General features: G+C 39.2%; 1 protein-coding gene across 4 annotated transcripts; it reads left to right on the forward strand.

The window, feature by feature from the left end:
* Positions 1-719: 719 nt before the first annotated feature.
* On the forward strand, positions 720-10,169 carry LOC139908563 (N-acetyllactosaminide alpha-1,3-galactosyltransferase-like). 4 transcript variants are annotated; one of them, XM_078283897.1, is made up of 6 exons: positions 720-887; positions 2,110-2,186; positions 2,329-2,421; positions 2,567-2,662; positions 6,583-6,720; positions 8,153-10,169. In XM_078283897.1, the coding sequence occupies exons 2-6, from the start codon at positions 2,182-2,184 to the stop codon at positions 8,835-8,837; spliced, it is 1,017 nt and encodes a 338-aa protein (XP_078140023.1). In that variant the 5' UTR covers positions 720-887; positions 2,110-2,181; the 3' UTR covers positions 8,838-10,169. The 4 variants fall into 4 exon arrangements, with proteins under 4 accessions (XP_078140023.1, XP_071751415.1, XP_078140024.1 ...); XM_078283898.1 differs by lacking the exon at positions 720-887 and adding an exon at positions 1,971-2,007; XM_071895314.2 differs by lacking the exon at positions 2,329-2,421 and having other exon boundaries at positions 722-887.
* Positions 10,170-12,221: the final 2,052 nt, after the last annotated feature.

A 12,221-nucleotide genomic window follows, 5' to 3' on the forward strand; every position in this document is an offset into this window, starting at 1 on the left:
ATTTGTAACAAACCAAACCGCTTGAAAATCGGTCGAAAATTCAGTGAGTTATGACGATTTTAATTGTGGATAGACCTCCTGCCTCCATAGACGTACATGCATTAGGAGACGCGGCTGCTCCGTACCAACACGTTGACGCACGAGATTCAACCGCGAGGTAATGGAGCGAACAAAATGTAGTCTGGTTACAGTTGTGAATGTGTTTTATTCTATTGAGTGGTAGAAGTAAAGAAAAATGTCTGACACATCCTTTGTTTTAAGTTAACCTTTGCGAAGCAGCTACTTACTGGAGGTCTGCCACCACTGACACACTTCCAGAGATCCTCCACAGACACTCGTACCGAGGGCTAATGTGTGTGGGGGTTCGGGGAGGCAGGTAGGCAGTGGACCAAACCACTGTGAGGCATATGAGAGGGGGGGGGGTTCTTTCGAAACTTAAAAACGCATTGTTTTGTGTCTATAATTAGCACAAGTGCTTTCAATGCATATTATTATATTATTTAAAATTATATAGTTATGTTTACAATGATATATTGAGGGGGACAACTCTCTGTTAGTCCCAGGAAGGGGGGGTCCGGACCCCCCTGTCCCCCCCGTAATTTCCGCCCCTGATATAGGGCCGGGGATATGCGCGTGTTCCCAGGTGAACATACCTGTTACTAGCTGGCTGGAATCAGCCCTTATAAAGAGCAACTCCCTTTTATTCAGACTTCTCCCCTGGACACTTGCGACACATGGCCATCTCTGAAGTAAGCCTAGTGGAATTTGTCTGCCAGTGTGAAACATACACGAAAGAAAAATCCAAACATAGGCTACCTAAGAGTGATCCTGTCAACATTTTGGACGTGCTGTGGATGATCAAGGGTGACAGTAGCAACAATCCACAGGTGGGTCATCAATAATATCTGTGTTAATGTATGTAGATTGTAGCCAATATTTGAGCAACATGCTTTTCTCTGTTTTCTGTTTAGCCTGCATAAAAGAGTCCATGCTGAGCAACGCACGTGACGTTGAACTTTAATTTTAATTAATTTACATCTGGTCTCAGGAAGAGAGTGACTTAACTGGATTGTGTCAACTTTGTTATGATTTAGTTGTATTTAAAGCGTGTATATGGCCTGAATGAGTTTATATAAATTTTCTTGTGGAGACGACATGATTCAAATTTTCTCGACCTAAATTACCCTACAGTAGGGCAACAACAGTAGACTATTTTATAATATCGATTTTTTTTTTCTTGATAACAATAGGCTGTAAAAACGGATCAATCAAATATTTCAGGAGTCATTTAAAAACTTAATTGGAGGAATGAAAGATCGGTTATACACTCATAACAATTCGTTGCAAAAAATATATTTAAAAAAAAAAATGTGTTGAAAGGTGTTGGGCAGCTTATCTTGGTAAAAAGATAAGCTATTAATCATTAAGTAGCCTCCAAGTTGTGCCCTTGAAGCAGCAAACAGCAATTCAAGGTTCATTGTTACACAGTATTCTGTGTTATGTGTGTAAAAATTGGGAAATTATTGACGTCAAGAAACTTTTTAAACTTTTAGATTTTTAAAAAAAATTTTATTTAACCATACTATTCAAGTTTACCAAAATAAAACAAAGTAAGATATGTTTGGTTTTGGTGACGATAACCAGTAGGGCTGTGAGAAAAACGTGATTTGCAAAGTATGGTATTGATCAAGGCATTAATGCGAATGTTTTTATATTTTATAGGCCTATGTAATGATTTATAGGCCTATTACTGATCTGAGTATGTGGGTGAATAACAAAAACATCTAGAAGTATTGGTTTCCTTTCTCTATACAATGATTAAACATGATTGTAGTAATGTACAGAAAAGAAAATTCAAAAAATGTGAAAACTAAAAATTGTAATGATCCTAACATTACTATGGGATATTTGCAGGGTAACTACACCAACACACCCCCCCCCTCCCCCCAACCAACCCAGTGCCCCTCCAAAATACCCTGCAGTTGCTGACACATTCACACTGAACAGGTACACAGATGACATCATGCAATGAGATCTGTGGATTTTAACAGGAAATATTGGGTGTAAAAACATTAAATGTGCCGCATATTTTCCGTTTTTTCCTTCAAGGCTTAATTTTATCCTTGAGCCTACAGCAACCTTCACTTCCTTTAAGAGTTCAGAGAGCATTATCTTTCAACCATGAGGTAGGCTATCTCTCATTTTTACAAGCCAATTCATTGTGTATGCAATAGAGACATGCAACTCTGCATGCTCAGTAATATGTAACCAGAGATGGATTTCAATTTGATGTTCTCTTTTTCATGTGACTGTTTTGACATTGTTCAGCGGACACGTTTATAAAACAAAGGCTGCAATGAAATGGACGTTCTGCATCCCTATTGTGCTCTGCATTGCCTACCTCACTTCCTCATCTGTTAGGTGAACACCAAACTAAGTCCTCATTATTTGTCTTAAAGACGCAGTGTATAGAAACATAGCTAGATAACAAGCTAGATTGTTACAAAAATCACATCATTATGATTTCACTGTAGATTTTCATGCCATAGTTTGTTTTTGATATCAGATATTTTGTGAGGTTTCTCCCTGTGGACAAAGTGCCTGTGGTCCATGAAGAGATACCAAATCTGGATAACAGTGTAGATGACACCCTTGAGTTTGGGTAAGACCTTTAACCTTTTGTTTTGCAGACAGTACAATCATAATACAGATGAACATTCTTTAGCCAGCCATATTTAAGCAATATCACACGAGAGGGCAGTGTTTTTAATATGTCCTGTCTCCATAGTTTCATCAATATTAGATTTTAATTCCTTTATTGCCTCAAAGTGGTACTGTTTAGGAATCGTTCCCCGTTGATTTATAGTGACCTCCCAATCTACAGAAATAGTGGAATACATTGGAATATCATTGGAAGTTCATATTTATTTATTTGAATACAAAAGGATTGTGTGAAACAATATAAAGGACAATTTGATACCTAACCCTGTAAAACTCCCAAATCCTGTACTGTATCACATTTTCATTTGAAGTAAGATTCAGACCTACAGTAGACTGGTTTAACCAGTCTTTCTTATGACGTTTGAACCAATCCTTTAACTGTTTACTGTGTCTAACATTCAACATGTAAGTAAATGGATTAAATGGTATGGCAGCAACAGGCAAGAGAGGCACTCGAATGTCAGTACTATTGACTAAAATGGCCATGTTCAGCAAAATTGAGTATAAGTAAGTGCTCGGCCTATATTGGGAGGATGGAGCTCAGTGGATAAATTGTTCATGTCATTGTTTGAATGAACACTTTGAGCCCAAAACATTAAAACATAAATTGTTGATGAGTGAGTTTGGAGTCAGTCTAGACTAGTTGCTGCATAATTGTTTTGTCCATTGGATCATGAATGAAGACTGCTTCTGGTTTCTAAGAAGGAAGATGTGTGCTAAGGAATTTGATATATACACGTGATATGGGATGGGCAGTGGCCAGTGTTTACAAAGTGACTACGTCAAAGGCAACAAAGAACTATCTAACGAGATGTAAGGGTAAGAACCATGATACAAACATACCATTTCAAAGCAATTAAATAACATGATTCTTGCAAATGGGCATGATGTAAGAGGATACAGAGGCAGAGCAAAGCAACTTTATGTAGATGATGTCGGCCCCAGTGCCACAAGGGGACATTAGGTGGCAATACCCTCTCTGGTTGAATTCTGTACCTTGTTTTGCTTTTGTGTTTGTTACAGAACAACTGGACACAATGTTTGCTTTTTCCATCTGTTTCCATTTTCGTGTAACACCAACAGGGAATTAGGGATTTAAACACACAGCATGATGATGATTATTATGTATAACAGCAGGCAGCTTCGTCATGCTGAGCTGCCTCTTCGGCCAAACTGCCCTCCCTCCTTACTCTGGAACTGGCTGCCTGTTTGAATGCAGAGTGGGTGCTGACAGGCAGGGCAATGATCAAACAGAAAAATGCCATTTAGCAAAAAAAAAAAAATGCTTTAAAGATGCATTATGTAACATTTTCATGAAAATACACTGTCTTCTTTTCAGTCTGAGTAATGTGTTTGGGCTGAGCAAGATAAAATCCTCCATGAGACCCCCTGGTTTGTCCCATTCAGGCACCTGTGGTCAAGTACGACCAGCGCAGTGTTGCAGGGCTGATGCAGCTCCATAAGGATTGGCTTCACTGCCTCCACTTTCAGTCAGCGACAGTAGATATCAACAACCTTTTAACAACTTTTAATGAGATTAGTCTGTAGATGCTACATAAAAATTTTGGTGGTGATCGGTCAAACGGTGTAGGAGGAGATGTTAAAAATGTGTTTTTCAAAACTTTCCACGCGGACCTTGAGGGTCCAAATGGCAAAGTTGTAGAATATGGTCACCTGGATATGTGTACATTGTACATTGTTGGCAAGAAGGACTTGGCCACCTGGAAATTCGAACCTTAGACCTTTGTATCCCGAGAGAAGGCGACTTACTGACTGCACCACTGGGAAGACATGGTTTCCACACACGTTCTTACAAGTCGAGGCAATGACATCATGTGCAAAACTGGGGTATTTTTGTCTTTTTAAACTTAAAACGCTTACAACAGTCAAAATGTTAGTGATAAAATTCTGAAAAAAATCACACATCATTCTGCTGGTTTCGGGTGTATTGTCAAATATTTTGGTGAAGTTTGATCAAACATTTGGCGAAATAGAAAATGTTGTGCATACAGTACTCATTACAGTAAGATATTGAATATCACTGCAAACTCACCGTTTGACCGATCTGAACAACCTTTGAAAAACTTGATATCTACCATCTAGAGAATGTCTGTGAAAATTTTGGTAGCATATGAATGAAGACTTGTGGAGATATAGATGTTAATTGATTTTGCATATTTTGAAAAATATAGAGTGACAGACTTCTGAATTGACCATTGGTTGCAGTGAGGCAAACTTTTGTCACAATTCAGTGGATGTGCTGAAAAAATTTCAGCTCTCTAGAACGTATGGGTGATTTATTTCGATTTTTTGAATTTTGGAATGTGAAATGTCTAGAAATTTAGATTCGTTGTAATAAGCCACGCCGACTTTAATCAATCATTACCAAATTTTATGCATCGACTGAGTCATGACCCTAGATCGTGCAAACCGAATTTCGTACGAATCCATGTAGCCAATTACGAGATATAAACTTTTCGCATTTTTGGCGCCCCCTACTGTTCAAGATTAAAACAGCTGGTCATTGATGATATCTGAACATGTTCACAAAGTTTCGTGATGATTGGACAATCGGTCATGAAGTTACGACAATTTAGCTGACAGGCCACGCTCTCTCTCAAATTTAAAAATTAATATCTTCAAAACGACAGTAGATATCAACAACCTAATTTTAATGAGATAGGTCTGTAGATGCTACATAAAAATGTTGGTGGTGATCGGTCAAACGGTGTAGGAGGAGATGTTAAAAATGTGTTTTTCAAAACTTTCAAAATATCTCAAAAACTTTCCAGGCGGACCTTGAGGGTGCAAGGGTTAGGGTTACCTTTAATTATAGCGCCACCTTCAGGCCGATTGGGTTCATTTTTCTGGACCTCATTGGGCCAAATTTGATGTCTCTGTGATGTACCAACTCACGGGAATTTGCGCCAACGTCGATGAACAATAATAAAAAAGCACAAAAACAAGAGGGTTTTGAACTCCTAAATATCGGTGCTGCCTAAGGACCTCAAGGAGCGGCAAGGCATCAGAACCAATACAGCAGCAGAGATGCCTTCTTTTATAATGGACTGGTAAAAAATCTCTGATTAGCCAGCTATTCAATTATGATTGCTATCAGTCATTATTAGCAGTGTGAATACTGGCTGTAGTTATGTCAGCACAATCAACAAATGGATAAGTTGTTAGCCTAGCAGCAGGACCCACTGCATAGTGCTGTTTGTTTCTGTTGTTTCATGGGGCAAGGAAGAACTGATTCACTTTTCACACGGATTGGCCAAAGGGGGGCACCGCTTCTCACAAAAAGGCATAGAACGTATGAATGGATTCACGTACACCATAAAACTTTGTGTGCCTATCAGCAGACACAAGAAGAGTCAAAGCATCCATTGTTGGCCCAATCAAACAACATGGGGGCACTGGAGAACCCATTTCCGATTTAGACATAACCACCCTGCCAACTCTTCCAAAACTTGGTACAGTGGTATTAGGGCAGCCCTAACTGAACAAATATAGTGCTGATTGGCCACACGGTGTTGCGATATTTGGTTAAAATGCTTAAAAGTGGAACAGGCATATCTCATGCCCCATTTCAGGTACAGTCATGAAAATGTGTGCATAACTTTCAAATCCATTTCTTGTGACCTTGAGTAAGAGGGTCATTTATTATCATCATTATTATGATGAAAACTACAATATGCACCTGACACCCATAGAATTACGGAGACCTCCAAAGACCACCAAAACCGCTACGGTGTCCCATTTTGAGTTTTAGAAAATGAACAAGTAATTGGATATCTTCAGTCACTCCTTATGTATCTGCTATGAGTGTGTTTTTAACCTTAAAATGGTCTCCCATATCAGGTCCAGGACTGACGTTCAGACATCCACATCTTGGAAAGCTCCAATCATCTGGGATGGGATGTTCGACCCTGATATTTACGACCAGAAGCACAAGAGAGACCGGTCGTCTGTTGCCCTCACCGTGTTTGCCGTGGGCAGGTTTGTTTCTGCACAAATACTATGAAAAGTCCTTAAATGGAAAGGTGCAAAATAGAGTAGACAGCTATATACTGTATATACAAAAACTGAAATTAATGTACCAAGCATATAAAGATCAGCACACAAAAGAACAGAAGAGCATATCAAATATTAGCCCAAATTTCATATATGATTAATATTAAAATGCAAGTTAAAGAAAATACAGTTAGAGGAAGCATGAGGTCTAATTGTTCATTCAGTCCATATGGAGCTACTGTGTTAAGTCTGGATATCCATCGTGCCTCCTTTTGGTGCGACAGCTTGTCAAAGTCACCTCCTCTAAAATGTGGGGATATCTTCTCTATGGCACAGAAACAAATGTCCTCTGCACTATGGACTATATAATACAATGAACGCAAGGATGACTTCTCATCCTTGCGTCTGATCACACTTCTATGTTTCATGATTCTGGTACAGAGAGTGCGTTTGGTTTTACCTATGTAGGTAAGATGGCAGGGACATTGAATGGCGTAAATAACACCTGAAGATATACATGATGTGAGTGACTTGAGAGTTATGGGGAGGTTGGGAGGTGACTCAAATGTTTTAGTTTTGAGTGACTGTGTGCACAGGGAAAGTGGCAAGAGGGGAGTGGTTGATCATCTACGGTGTGCTGTACATGTGTAGGATGGGGTCTTGTTGCTTTTACCAGAACGTTCCTGATAGATGCGTTCCGGGAAAAGGTGAAGCGTGGTCTGTCCTTAAATATGGGATGTATTTGGAGAACTTTCCAGTGGTTTAGTAAGGTTCTCTTGATTTTATTTGCAATGGAGAAATATTTTAAGGAGCAAACAAGGTTGGGAGAAGGGGGTCGTTGTGTGTGGGGTTCAAGTAGCGAATCATGGTGTGCGCGCAGAGCTCATTTATGGACTCTGCGGAAGATGATGTGCCACCTCTATTCATTTTTTTGTGATTTTTTGCAACCAAGGAAGCACTGCCCCTGTTTTCTCTTGTCGCTCTGCCATCTTTGGGCCCCTACTCTTTCCAAACTACCTTTGATAAATATCCTAGAACATGAGTTTCAGAGAATGTAAACACTACTACTTCTGTTGTTATTACTTCAGTGCTAACAAAGCAAGGCACTGCCATTTAGCGTTTCAGTGGTCTACGCGCAGAATCACCAACACAGCTATAAATGCTTGTGCCACCATAGACACCTATGGCGTAGCAACGGCGGCACTACGATACCAAACAATAAATAATCCTTTAGGATAAAAGGTCAGTAGACCTGAACACATGAATGCATATATGTATATGATAGTTGTACCTATTAATGAAAACAAATAAGAATATTATGATACTGAATATGATGATTTTATCATTATTTTTTTGTTTTAATGATAAATATTCTGAAACTGCAGCTCAATTGTTCTTATCCCTATTTCCACCCAAGGTATCTGGATGCCTACCTTGGGACTTTCCTTAACTCTTCAGAACATCATTTCATGGTGGGTTTACCAGTGACATATTATGTATTTACGGATGTACCAGAGAAGGTACCAGACATCAAGCTTGCCCCTCAGCGAAGCTTGAAGTTTATCAAAGTGGAAAGGCACTCCAGATGGCAGGACATCTCTATGATGCGCATGAAGACAATAGCAGATGTCATAGAATCAGAAATTCGTCACCACTGCACTTACGTCTTCTGCTTTGATGTGGACCAGGTGTTTACAGGGAGATTTGGCTCAGAGGCTCTGGGGGATTCCGTGGCTTTGCTTCATGCCCACTACTACAACCTTCCAAAAAGTAGGTTCACCTATGACCGCAACCCCAAGTCCAAGGCCTACATGGAAACTGGGGATTTCTACTACCATGCCGCTGTCTTTGGAGGCTCATGGCAGAGTGTGAAGCTCATGACTGAGGCCTGCTACCAAAGCATCATGGAGGACAAACTAAACGATGTGGAGGCTCTGTGGCACGATGAGAGTCATCTCAACAAGTACCTGTGGCTCCATAAACCCAGCAGGCTGCTCTCTCCTGAGTACTGCTGGGACGAAAGTATTGGCCACCGGAGTGACATACATATCGCCCGCCTACTATGGGCACCAAAATATTATGACACACTCCGGACAGCATAGTGTGGCTAAAGGAGCCACAATTTGGAAAAACTTATTGAGCAAGATTTTCTACTAAAAATTTGTATTGAATTAAAAGCTTGAAGATTAAGCAATATAATTAAGCAATATTACACTGTGACAGAAAAGGCCTTCACTAGCCATGGGCAGCACTCCTTACACATATTTGCATACACACACAAACACTGCCCTTTCTACCTGCTGTCACTGTAGTGAGCGCACACACCATAATGCCTATTCTGGGTCGATCTACCCCCTGTACTGTTTTAGCATGTGTTGTAAGAATGACAGACATCAAAGTACCATCAGATCAGATGTATTTTATTACACTTATGTTTTACAAGGAAATGGAAACACGATCAGGTTGCCTTGTGTTTGCTGTGTTCTGTTGCTGGTCTCTCTTGTAGTTCTGTGGTTTCTACTGGGTCCTAAACAGACAGATTGGCTATATTGTGCCTTTCCCGCCACATGAATGCGCAGTGAAGTGGTATATTCCACAATTTATAATCATGAAGAATTATGTGAATTTATTATTTTAAACAATTGTTTAACTTAATAGTATGTAATGTTATTATATTGTTTTAAACATGATGATATTGTTGATATTTGTACATTTTTCATGCATGTGTTTGGTTGATCAATTGTTTGTGGGTAAATGGTATCTCCCATTGAGTAGAAAAGGGGCTCATCCTTTGGGTTGCACGGTGGATCATTGGTTAGTACAGCAAGAAGGTTGTGGGTTTTAATCTTGTGTGTATATGACGTAGTATGGGATGTATATGATGTGTATATATTTGTAGTATATATGATGTAGTATGGTAAATGATGGTATGTAAATGCCTTTGAGACCTTTGAGGCTTGTGATAAAGGCCTATATAAATAGACAGCTTCCACAATTATAGCAGACTGGGGTCGGCTGTGCCCAGACCATTGCTGCCATTGCTGTATCTATTTTTCTAGTGGTATGCTTTTGTAAATACTTTGTAAATGCTTTCTTTTGCCTTTGTTAATCCCCATGTCCAATTTTTTGTTATGGTGCACCAAATAAACAAGTACTAAGCGATTTGAGCCATTTTGGGGGGGAAAGTAGAACTTCAGCCCACACTCCATAACATACATGAGAGGTTGTCCGTTGGCACCCTCAAGTGCAGTGCCTGAATTGGACCAAAAAAGGTGCCAGTATCCTAATTCAGCAGTTGCATGACATGAGCATCGCATGTGTCTTGGACATATTTATATTTATACGCATATCTTGGTAATATATCCCACTTCAAATGTATTTTTGTATGCATTTCATTACATACAAATATAATATTGCATATGTGCTACAATAAAACCAACTGAAAATGAAACAAGACTGCAATCAGTTTAGCTGCAAAACAACTAGTTCTAACCTACCTTGCCATTTTTAAAAAAATCAACACAGAAAAATGTGCAGGGTTAGTGCTGTAATAATATCAGAGAAAGATTACATCAGAGAAAGATTACATACTTACAAGCTGGGGTTAAAGTCGATTAATAAGTAAATAAATCTGATTGGCAGTTTCATACATAATAATGTCAAGCGAGTTCACAGGGCTGCCAACTCTCACGCATTGACCGTGAGACTGACGCAATTGACATTTTTCACACGCTCTCACCACAAGTCCATTTTCTCACGCAGTGAAAAACAAATTCATAACTGATAACGTCGCTGCGCGAAAAGAGACACTGACAGCGCACGAGACGAGACAGAGCAGCACCGTGCAGCAGCGAGTTATTCAGACCATCTGAATAGCGAGAAATATACACAAATCTATTATATTGTCGTTTATTCCCATTATTCACATTATACAGGGTTGCTGTTTCTTGATTTAATCCAAGAGGTTAGGTGGTGTAGAAATGCAGGAAATTTGTTTTAAATTACTATTTTTTCTGACCCCCCCACCAATTATGTATCTTAGCTGGGTTAAAAAAAAAATCATGAAAATATAATAACTGGAGCCGATAATGTAATAATGTACTTATATCACTTTATTTAAGTTTTATTTATTGGCTATAAAGTGTCACACTTCCATGACACTTACCCTTACTGTTGCCTCTTTCAAATAGCTGCTCAAAAACCTGACCACACACACACACACACACACACACACACACACACACACAAGGAATTATGACTATTTATTTGTTTGTGGTACTTGATGATTAGACTTATCTCCAGCCCTGCCTTCTACTCCTTAACCATTTGAATACCAAATGAAGTGCGAGCACACATGTTTGCAAACACAGACAATTACTCTTATGTTGTATAATATGAAATCTATACTTCTTTGAAGATGCTTTGTCCTTGAATACAAAGACCACCATTTCTTTTCATGAAAAATGTCATCTTTAATTAAACGTATTTAAATCACTTTTTCAAGCAAACTGTTTTAACCACACTATTATAGCTATTCAGCACTCTCTCTCTCTATGTATATATACCAAACCTGACTCCTGAAAGGTTACATGAAAATGTATTACCAAATCAGAATCCTTGCCCTATTTACATCCCTGGCTATTTGAATACAGTCATGACAAGCTCGACAAAGAGTCTAAAACCGAAGCAAATGATATCTATAGTTCATTCTTGAAGACATGTATTTTCTTTGGCAGTCCCCACAATTGACCATTAGATGGCCGTTGATTCACAAGTTATCCAGTCATGTGACTCTGACTTTAGGCTTTCTTCCTTTGTCTGCAAACTTCTGTCTTCCTTATCACACGTTGAAAGGTAATTAGTGATTTTATTTAATTTAGTAAATACAGTTTATTTAGTTGAGATTCATGCACATAGATTAACATTTCTTATATATTTAGTGCAAGAGGATATACAAATTCGTGAGATCATTCTAATTAACCCTCAGAGACCCGCGGGGGCGTCTGCGCCCTCGGCCAACATTACTGCCCTCTGGCTCACCCTGAAGTTCAGTCTATGGCTAACCCTTTGGCTGACATGGTAGTGGATCCTGGCAATGAGCCTGGAGCTCAATACCTACCATCAGAAATCTTATCAAAAATTATCTCTCAATCTAGATATGTCAATGCTGGGGACATTCAATAGAGTCTCACTCTTATTCCGTGAACTATCTAGACCATATCATCCCAACCTGTACATAAGAGAGGCACTTGCAGAGAGTTTGGAACTGGACAAAGAGAATGACTGTTCCATTAGTGTTATGAAGCTATACAAGGCTGCTGGACGCAGCAGTGGTCTCAGCACACATATGAAAGAGTTATTTAGTAAGGACAAACGATGGATGAAAGCCTGGATTCTGCTCAGTCACATAGCCTTCGGACAGTACAAAGTTAAGGACATCTACTGGAAGAATTAATGACCATTTTTTTGTTGGTGTTTTGTTTTTG

Source organism: Centroberyx gerrardi, chromosome 5 (assembly GCF_048128805.1).
Source record: "Centroberyx gerrardi isolate f3 chromosome 5, fCenGer3.hap1.cur.20231027, whole genome shotgun sequence".
NCBI classification, from domain to species: domain Eukaryota; kingdom Metazoa; phylum Chordata; class Actinopteri; order Beryciformes; family Berycidae; genus Centroberyx; species Centroberyx gerrardi.

What these genes read in the sequence shown, in the direction of transcription:
- LOC139908563 (XM_078283897.1), top strand. An exon ending in CTCACTTCCTCATCTGTTAG is followed by an intron (nt 2,422 to 2,566) that starts GTGAACACCAAA and finishes TTTTGATATCAG; the next exon opens with ATATTTTGTGAGGTTTCTCC. An exon ending in ACCGTGTTTGCCGTGGGCAG is followed by an intron (nt 6,721 to 8,152) that starts GTTTGTTTCTGC and finishes TTTCCACCCAAG; the next exon opens with GTATCTGGATGCCTACCTTG.